An 11,123-nucleotide genomic window follows, 5' to 3' on the forward strand; every position below is an offset into this window, starting at 1 on the left:
AATATAAATTAGATACAGAATGATGTAATTATAAAAATACCCCTACTAATTAACAAGCTAGTTATGCATTTTCTCCTTGTTGTTGACTTAATCATGTTACTTAATATGTTTAAATATGTCGTATTAAATATTAAATTATTTAATAAAGATTCAAAAATATTTTCGTGTACGGTGTCTAAATATGATGTGGTTCAATTTAGTCATAAAGATTCAATGTCTAATGAATTAACCTTGAGTCATGATATGGTCATGACAATCATCTATTAGCATCGCAGAGATTCAATGTCTAATGAATTAAACTTAAGTCATGATATGATTATGACTATCATCTATTAGTCATCACATTAGTGATAATACAAATAACCCTCTAAACTAACTTCTCATTTCTTGTTTCAAAATAATTTTTACGTTTTTTCTATATTTTACTAGAATGTTTCTCTAATTTTTCTTTCCTTTTTTTAATTTTTTTTTTCTTTGGTACATGGGGGTACATGTGCCAACCTCGTGCACAAGCCCTCTCGTTTTCTAGGCCATCAATGGCCTTCGTCTGTCTTGCCATCGATTTGTTAGAGAAGACAATCAGCGATAGAACAACTGTTATTCGCCAGTCGCATTCACATTGTTTTTTTTCATAATTTCTCCTAGTCCTTCATCTTTTTAGAATTACATTTCAACCCCAAATCACTTTGAAGTGTTTCCTTGCACCTTGATCTTTGGAAAAATTGCACGTGCACTTCAAAAACTTTTGATAAATTACATTAAGACCCCATATTCAACAATTATCAAAATATCCTTGAGATGGTAATCCAAATTACTAGAACACCATTAGGTAATTTTTTTTTTTGTAGAAAAATCACCATATTTTATTTTTTAGATTTTTCTAAAAATCTCATGTATTATATCTAATATCCTTTAAGGTAGTGTTTGTTAAAATGAGTAATATAAAGTTATATCAAAATAAATTATTTATAAAGTTTAAAATAACTTATTCAAATGGAAAGAAGATATAAATTTATCTAAAAAGTTTAAGATAAAAAATCACAAAATTTCTTTACAAATAAATTTAACAAATACAATGAAAATTATTTTTGTCTAATGTTTTCCATATCCTATTTTTTTCGATTTATATTTTGATTAACAAATACTGTTTAAAGAAATTTCGTACTTAAAATTTTCTTAAGTTAAAGTTTTAACAAATATACCAAAATTCCTCCATTTATGGTAATTATGTTATTTTTTCAATAGTTTTATTCTAAATTGAAGGATACTATATTAATTGATTAGTAATAATTATATCGTGTATCAAGATATTTTATTAACTAATGCAAATATTTGGAGACTAATAACAATGTATTATATTCTATTAACTAATAACAATGTTTCAAACAAGGTGGATTACCGTTACCCATATTTTAGAACAGTGATATTTGACATTAATAAGAATGATAACTAGTCACCTATTTACAAATTTAAATATCTATTTAATAAATATTCAAAATATGTCTTATGTTTGTGTTATTCAAGTATAATTTTTTAAAATTTATTTTAATTTTAAAAGGGTAATTAAGACTTATTTTAGTAAATATTTAATTAAATCTTATATCTAATTCAAAATATGATTTTTTTATAATTATTTTATCCTTAAATGAGTAAATAAGGCCTGTTAATTGACGGACCACCATCCTCAATCAGACTAGATATCATTTTTTTTTAATATTTTATCAAGCCTTTTTATTTTTATCTTTTTTAACATCAAAGGTTGAAAAAGCTCAAAACTTTTGGCTCATTGACATTGGACTTTATTCTAGTAAAGGCACTTCTTTAAAGTTTAAAAGAAATTAAGATGAGCTCTCAAAACATAAATTATCGGATAAAAAAATATGTCGGTGTCAATTCGATAAGTTGTGAGTTCGATTTTTGTCATGCATAAAAGTTAAAAATTTAATTTATAATTTATTTCTTCTAAGCTAATTAAAGACGTGCACGTCAACGACGACACAAAGGATATGATTTCAAGGAATTAAGATAAAATAATTTTAAATAGTAAGCAATTATAAGACCCCAGTCTATCAGAGGGTGGGTATCTTGGTAGGTGAAGGATAATGAGAGTAAAGGAAGTCACTATTACCAAACAAGGGAGAGGAAAAGCCAAACCTCCATGTCTACCTCCATCAGTGTGCCGCCGGAAAGGTGCCAGGACATGGACGTCTAAGCTTCAAATAAATTCATTTCACACTCTCTCATATATAAATTTAAAGTAATTTTTGTCTATATCTGATTAAGTGATTTTGCGTAACAGGCTTAACCAAGTTGACATGACAATCGGGTGCACCATTTTGGAAAACAAATTTAATTAAATAATAATTCCGATGTTTAAATTGTCACTAGAGCATGATTTGATTTCTTTCTACGTCAAGACACTCATTAAAGTAAAAGAGAGACTATGAACATAATCTTTTTATAATATGTTATAATAATAATACAAATAACTTTGGTTCGGTGTATATAATACAAATAAATAATTAATGCAAGTTTTGACATTTATAATATTGTGATCCTTAAATTGAGGGTCCACATACTGCAAGTTGCCCATGTGAGCTGCAATAGTTAACTGTCCATGGGCTGGCACATCAATAACAAGGAAACTGATATATAATCACACCTTTTTAGTTTTTTTAATGACATATAATGTTCTTTAATTTTTAACATTTTACAAATTGAATCAACCTTTAAAGAAAACGTAAGTTAAATTTGACAAATTTGTTTGTATTTTATTTTATTTCATTTTTTTATGAGTATAAAGGTAATATATCAATCACTAAAATTTTATAAAACAAAGGATATTAAACTTGTTACTTAAAAAATTTACGATTTTTATCTTGTCAATAAACTAATATTCCAAAACCCTAACTTATGCATCTATCTTTTTTTAAATATAAAAGCACATCATTCTAATTAATCAAAGGATAGATTGCACTTATTGTTATTTGGGTCATTTGGATAAAGATTTTTTCATGCTTTAGTTGTTTAAGAGGTTCTTGTGATTTTTTTTTTTTTTTTTTGCTGAGACACCCCTTCTGTCACTAACACCCTTAATTGAACTAAATTTAGTTAATAAAACTCTAATAAAATTAAAAAAAAATAAAATTTTGAAGAGAAATATTGATACATAAAAATTCTCAAGAACTCATTGTTTGACTAATAGGTTCTCATCAATTAGAAGCTTGGTCAATCGATGGGTTGTTTGCATGGCTGATGGGTTTTAGCTCCTAAATTTAGAGAGAAAGTGAGGAAGAGAAAAGATTGAAAAAAGAAAGAAGAAATTATTGAAACAACCATAGATGCTATGACCAACACTATTGACTATCCCACCATTTTCCACCACCTTCATTCTCTATCTCAACTCATCTCCTTTATCATCGAAAATCGTAACATTTGTCAACAACCACCTTGCTCTCCTTAATTAAGTCACCATTGCACTTATTGTTATTTGGGTCATTTGGATAGAGATTTTTTTATGATTTAGTTGTAAGAGGTTCTTGTGATTTTTTTTTCTTGAGACACCCCTTTTGTCACTAACACCCTTAATTGAACTAAATTCAGTTAATAAAACTCTAATAAAATAAAATTAATTAAAAAAATAAAATTTTGAAGAGAAATATCGATACATAAAAATTCTCAAGAACTCGTTGTCTAACTAATAGGTTTTCATCAATTAGGAGCTTGGTCAATCGATGGGTTGTTGGCATGTGGGTTTTAGCTCTTAAATTTAGAGAGAAAATGAGGAAGAGAAAAGATTGAAAAAAAAAAAGAAGAAATTATTGAAACAACCATAGATGCTAGAACAACACTATTGACTACCCCACCATTTTCCATCACCTTCATTTTCTATCTCAACTCGTCTCCTTTATTATTGGAAACCGTAACATTTGTCAACAACCACCTTACTCCCCCTTAATTAAGTCACCATTGCACTTATTGTTATTTGGGTCACTTTTGGATAGAGATTTTTTTATGGTTTAATTGTAAGAGGTTCTTGTGATTTTTTTTTTTTTTTTGAGACACCGCTTTTCTCACTAACACCCTTAATTGAACTAAATTCAGTTAATAAAATTTTAATAAAATAAAATTAATTAAAATAAAATTAAAAAAATAAAATTTTATAAAAAAATATCGATACATAGAAATTCTCAAGAACTTGTTGTCTGACTAATAGGTTCCCATCAATTAGGAGCTTGGTCAATCGATGGGCTGTTTGCATAATTGTTGGGTTTTAGGTCCAAAATCTAGAGAAAAGATTGAGAAAAAGAAGAAAAAATTATTATACTATGATGACACTCTTGACTACCCCACCATTTGCCACCATCTTCATTCTCTATCTCAACTCATCTCCCTTATCATCGAAAACCCTAACATTTGTCAACCACCACCTTGCTCCCCCTTAATTAAGTCACCATTGCAAACCCCTTTCCCCCTTCCCTCTCTCTTTTTCTTTTGTATCATTCTTTAGAAGTTAGGATCGACTTAAAGGGTTGCAGGCCCTAAATCATTATTAATTTAGGGGCCTCTAATCCCTTAATAAAAAATAAAAAATAAAAAATAAAAAAATTATTAATTTTATTTTAATAATAAAATTAAAATAATTATTTATTAAATTTAAAGAGTTGAGACCCTAAATACATGCTTCACCGGTTTACTCTTTGAGCCGGCCGTGTCAAAGTCATCTCCACATTTGGCCAAGTCTAGCGGAACCCATTCTATTACTCTCTTATATTTTTTAATTTTAATTATCTTAATTAATATTTAATCAATTTTATTTAAGTATTTAGTATTTAATTAACTTAATTTAAATTAATTAGACTAATATCACATGAATTATTTCTAAACCAAAAAGAATCTTCACACAAATAATTAACCAAACCACAAAATATGTGAATAGAATTTACACTTAAATAAAATATTTAAAATTTTCATTTATCTCTATATATACAGAGACAACCACCTTACCAACGGGAACGTAGCCTATCTATATTGGAAGGATCTCTCTCTCTCTCTCTCTCTCACTCACGCGCACACAATGGGAACAGTGGCAGAAGAGGCATCAATTGAGAAGAAACTGCCGGAAGACGAAATCGACGAGGAGGAGCTCTCGCCGATCGAGCAAGTCCGGTTAACGGTGCCGAATTCCGACGACCCGTCCCTACCTGTATGGACCTTCCGGATGTGGATCTTGGGCCTCCTCTCCTGCGCCCTCCTCTCCTTTCTCAACCAGTTCTTCTCCTACCGGAAGGAGCCACTCATCGTGACCCAGATCACCGTCCAGGTTGCCACCCTCCCAATTGGACGTTTCATGGCCGCCGTCCTGCCGGACACCAAGTTCCGCCTCCCCGGGTTCGGGCAGCGAGAGTTCTCGCTCAACCCGGGTCCATTTAACATGAAGGAGCACGCTCTGATTTCCATTTTCGCCAACGCGGGAAGTGCTTTCGGAAACGGGTCGGCTTATGCGGTTGGGATCGTAAACATTATAACGGCGTTTTACGGCCGGAAGATCTCGTTTTTGGCTGGTTGGCTTCTTATCATGACTACCCAGGTTACAGTTCTCCCTTCATTACTACTTTGCTTTCCGCAGTAAGTTTGTTTGGCCGCTGAGAAAAAAAAAAATAAAAGGTAGATGGAAAAAGATTTGGGGTTTGACGCGTATATTTTACGAAATGTAATTTAAATAGTAAATTTGATATTTTGATTGACATTTTTTATTAATATTTTATATTTTCTTTTTTATATATATATTATAATACATGAATGTAAGTCTCATTGTAAATATCAAATCTAATTTAAGTATTTAAATATTTTTTTTTTATTTTACTTAGGTTTCGTTTTACTAAACGTAGATAAGTAATTAAACAAAGAGTTAGTTAGGTGATTGTTTAGGGACTTTATTTTATATAATAAGATAAAATCTTCACTTTTAATTTATTTATTTTATTAAAATTAAAATTACAAACGATCAAAAATTACACAAATACATCATTCCAAGATTCAGTGGGGGTGAAATTGGAAAGTAGCTTTATACATGTAAGTAGGAGCAGCGGTCTTATCTTATCACTGCAGCACGTTATTTTCTTTTGGTTTTTTTTTGGCTCAGTCTTCGTTTCCATTTGCCCTAAAGCCGTCCTGCAGCTCGTAAAATATCATTAAAATATTTTATAAGTTGGGTATTGTTATTTGGACCTTCTTAAGTTCTGTATTCGATTTCTGATTTTTGACTGAGTGATAGTTTAACAAATAAGAAGTGATTTTAAAAATTAAAAAATATTTGTCACTCTCACTTTTATGATTATGTTAGGAGTCAAAATCTGCCTACTTGATTCCTTGATTTACCTGTTATGTTGAAATTGTGAGATCAAACAATAGAAGCGCTCGTGATAATGTATTAAAAATATATATATATATATATATCATTAAAATAATTCAACAACGTTACTTTTTGAATGATGTCGTTATAGAGGTCATATTATATTTTATAAATTGATACTGAGTTAGCGAGTTACGATATTCTCTATTCATATATATTGTTTTATTCTGCCGTTTATGATGACGATGATTTCCATTTGAACTGGTGGTGGGCCAGAGGTTCTGTAGCTTGTGAAATATTATTAAAATAATTCAACAACATTACTTTTTGAATGATGTCATTATTGAGGTCACGTTATACTTATGAATTTGATATTGAGCGAGCGAGTGAGTTACGATACTCTCCATCGACATTGCAAATTCTCTATTCGTGTATTGTTTTCTGTTATAGTTTATATATATATATATATATATATGACGACGGTGATTTCCATTTGAAATGGTGGTGGGCCAGGTTCTTGGATACGGTTGGGCCGGGCTATTGAGGAAATACGTAGTGGAACCGGCACACATGTGGTGGCCCAGTACCCTCGTCCAGATCTCTTTGTTCCGGTAATTTTATTTTATTTTTTTGTTTTTAATTATTAAAATTTAATATTTATGTATCCGAACTACACACAACGAGTTGCTGGCTTGCTGCTGCTACTAGTGGACGGAGATGGGTTTTTAAAAATCATTAAGAACAGACTTTGTTTATTATAATAATATACTAGAGGAAGGTTATTCATCCTTTTTACGATTATCTGTGTTCTCAACCCTCATGTTTTGACAATTTCTTAATTATTTATGTGGGATGGAGAAGAAAGTACTGTATTTATTGGGTACATACAGTTGGAACATAAATATTTACTTTGTTTTGTAGCATTTGGATCTTTTTATCACGGACAATTATATATCTGAAAGCTAATTAAGAATTGCTTTATCACAAACAACATGACAATTTAGTACGAAATGCACGATCAGCAATATTAACTTCAAAATTATTTAGTCATTATAATGACTAGAGAAATTTGATTGAATTTGGCAGCACACTGCATGAAAAAGAAGACACAGATGGCAAGCGAGTGACACGTGCAAAGTTCTTCGTGATTGCCATGACCTGCAGCTTCTTATGGTACTTGGTCCCTGGCTACTTCTTCCAGACCCTGCAAAGCATCTCCTGGGTCTGCTGGGCATTCCCCCACTCAGTCACTGCCCACCAGCTAGGCTCGGGCTTCAGTGGCCTGGGATTTGGAGCCTTCAGCCTCGACTGGTCGGCTATTGCCTCATTCTTATTCAGCCCTCTGATAAGTCCTTTCTTTGCCATTGTCAATGTCTTCATAGGCTATGTCCTGATCGTTTACATAGTTATGCCGTTATCCTACTGGGGGTTCAATGTGTATCAAGCGAAGAACTTCCCCATATTTTCAGCAGATTTGTTCACTGCACAAGGTCAACCATACAATATAACAGCAATTGTTAATGATAAGTTTGAGCTAGATTTGGACCAGTACCGGAAGCAAGGGCGGATAAACTTGAGCACCTTCTTTGCTCTAACCTATGGGTTTGCATTTGCTACAATTGCTTCTACGGCTTCTCATGTGGCATTATTCCATGGAAGGTATATCTCCCCGTGTTTCTTCATTGGTCTTTTTGTTCCTCTACTGAACTTAAATCTGCTAGTGTCTGGAGCTTGTCTTGGAATATTTCTTTTCTTCTTCTTGTTGTTTATTTATTTATTTATTTTTTGGAAGGGGGGGGGGGGGGGGGGGGGTGGGGACGGGGGAATTGCTGATTAATTAGACAAAGACAATGATGATGTTCTTTCTTTGTATTAGTTTAGTTTAATTTCTAAGACTCTGCTACTATCCAACTTTTTAACTTTTCTCATTATCATTACCTTTTAATTATTGTTAAATGGGTGGAAGTATGTATCCAAGAATTAATCTACAATTCGAGGCACAGTTTATCTATGGAAACTAGGTGACTCTTTTTAACAGCTTGTCAGCAGAAAAGTTCATCATGTAAACTGTTAAGATTGCAATAACTTTCTATTTATTTTCCTTTTACATTTTTTGTCCAGCCACTACTGTCTGACTAATTCAGTTTTTAAGTACCCAGAAGTTCCTGCCATTTTGTAATGAAAAATGTTTAGATTAGTTCACACTTAATTGGTCCTTTCTAAATTCTCAAGGAGCGAGTGAATTTACTCTTCCACAATCAGACGAGGAACATCATCTTCATCACGGGCAAACTCAATAATGAACTAGAAAAGTCAGTCCTTATTGAATTAATTTAGGCTTGTTTTTCAGATAGTGCTAATGTCTGCATTTATTCTCATGATGTTTGATTTCAATACTGCAGGGAGATTTATAGAAGATACAAAGCTTCTTCTACTGGAAAGCAGGATATTCATACAAAATTAATGAGGAGGTACAAGGACATACCTTCTTGGTGGTTTTATGTACTTCTTGGAGCAACAATGGCAGTCGCACTTTCACTCTGCATCTTCATGAAAAAGGAGATACAGATGCCTTTTTGGGCCCTCCTACTTGCAGCTGTCATCGCTTTCGTATTCACCCTGCCCATTAGCATCATTACTGCCACCACAAATCAAGTAAATCATTATCGAATACTTGTTACACTTTTAAACCTTCTTATCTTTCTAGTAATGAAGATGATAAAAGTTCTCATTCAAATTTTGAAAAAACTTACACTTTGTCGTCTCTGAAGGACTCAGAGCTTTAATCTGAGGAAAAAGAAAAACAAAACTCTTGCATGAAGCGACATTGTTATCCTTTCTTTGCAGACACCGGGCCTGAATGTCATCACCGAGTACATCATGGGAGTCATGTTGCCTGGAAAACCTATCGCCAATGTGTGCTTCAAAACATATGGTTATATGAGCATGACTCAAGCAATCTCATTTCTCAGTGATTTCAAGCTAGGCCATTACATGAAGATTCCTCCAAGATCAATGTTCTTGGTTCAGGTGTCTCCATTTCTCTTTCAAATCTAACAAAACTACTTAATGAAAATCCTACAGTCTGAAAAATGGCTGCTCTGTTTTGTTATAAATGAATTCGGCTCTGATTTGGTCTAATTTTTCATTTTCATCCAGTTTATAGGAACCATGTTAGCAGGGACAATCAATTTGAGTGTTGCATGGTGGCTTTTGCACAATATCCCCAACATTTGTCATCAGGATCCCAAATCAAACAGTCCATGGACATGCCCCGGAGACCGTGTCTTCTTCGATGCATCTGTTATCTGGGGTTTGGTCAGCCCCAAGCGAATTTTCGGCCCTTATGGCAACTACCAGGCACTCAACTGGTTCTTCCTCGGGGGCCTGCTAGGACCATTTGTGGTGTGGCTCCTGCACATGGCATTCCCCCGGCAATCCTGGATTCCCCTCATTAACCTTCCAGTCCTCCTCGGAGCCACTGCTTATATGCCACCGGCAACACCCTTGAACTACAACTCTTGGATATTGGTGGGGACGATCTTCAACTACTTCGTGTTCAAGTATCGCAAAGGTTGGTGGCAGAGGTATAACTATGTCCTTTCAGCAGCTCTGGATGCCGGGGTCGCTTTCATGGCAGTTCTGATTTACTTCTGTGTGGGAATGGAGGACAGAAACATATCTTGGTGGGGTACTACTGATGCTGAGCACTGTGACTTGGCAACTTGCCCCACAGCAAAGGGTATTTCAGTGGATGGCTGCCCTACATTCTAATGATCAATTTCCATGCACTTTTGTGATCCATGCTTCTCAAAACTTGTCAGGATTTCATACATAGTTGATATAATTGTGCTGATAATGCTTCACCTTAAGGCCAGTATTTGTTCAAAAGGTGCTTGGTCCAATGCTGGCAAGTTGTTCATATAAAAACAAACAGCCGGACATGGTGGTATTATTGTAAAATTTCAGTATCACCCAGCTTCATTTAGGTTTGATTATAAATCATAAAGTCAAATGATTTAGTTTGAGTTTCCAATCCATTTGTGTAGTTGGTTTGGTCTATTCTGATTGGTTGTTTTACTTTCCATGTATTTTTTTTATCAAAATCATCTGACCTCAAGAATCAAACACGTCTTAGTTATAAATTCGAGTGATTTTACAATGCTGAAATATCAGACGTCACCGATTACATTCCGATAGTGTATGTAAATGTGGTTTGGAATTTTATTGATAACAATCATGTGACAAATCTTGAAACACACCCATTGTCAATCTTATTATCCTTGAGGAAAAGAAATGTCTAAAAATGACCAATAATGCGTCTGAACATGGTCAAGTGGAATGGAACATTGACAGACTTCCACCACTTTACAAGGGACCCAAGCACTGGCCTCTATTCCAACTCCGACTCCATTGTCCATTTGGCTTGGCTTGGTTTCAGACTCTCTTTAATAAAATCGATCCTTTCAGGTATTTGGACCATTAATGGCAATGATGGCTGCACAAGTTGACCGAGTTCTCAAAAGTCACCATCTACAAGAGATCTGGGGAGGGATAGTAGGAGATGTTGTTGGAGTCAAAAACTGGCAATCCCTTTTTGACATTTGTGGAAGAAGAAAACAAAAGGAAAAAGTTGGCCGCCGTTTTTACATTTGTGAAAGAAGAAAATCAACTGGAAGAAGAAGTTGGAAGAAGCTATAAGTCCATTTTATACAGTAGTCATAATTAAAGTAGCAGTTGCAATTTTGACAATTGTAACTCTTAAAAT

The 11,123-nt window shown here is 33.5% G+C and overlaps 1 protein-coding gene across 1 annotated transcript; it reads left to right on the plus strand.

Moving 5' to 3' along the window:
- Positions 1-5,014: 5,014 nt before the first annotated feature.
- LOC127800501 (oligopeptide transporter 4-like) lies at positions 5,015-10,391 on the plus strand. The gene is made up of 6 exons (XM_052335134.1): positions 5,015-5,590; positions 6,869-6,966; positions 7,442-8,014; positions 8,758-9,010; positions 9,203-9,385; positions 9,515-10,391. Exons 1-6 carry the CDS (start codon positions 5,078-5,080, stop codon positions 10,127-10,129), a joined length of 2,235 nt encoding a protein of 744 aa, XP_052191094.1. The 5' UTR covers positions 5,015-5,077; the 3' UTR covers positions 10,130-10,391.
- Positions 10,392-11,123: the final 732 nt, after the last annotated feature.

The sequence above is a fragment of the Diospyros lotus genome, chromosome 4, assembly GCF_014633365.1.
Source record: "Diospyros lotus cultivar Yz01 chromosome 4, ASM1463336v1, whole genome shotgun sequence".
In the NCBI taxonomy this organism is placed as follows: domain Eukaryota; kingdom Viridiplantae; phylum Streptophyta; class Magnoliopsida; order Ericales; family Ebenaceae; genus Diospyros; species Diospyros lotus.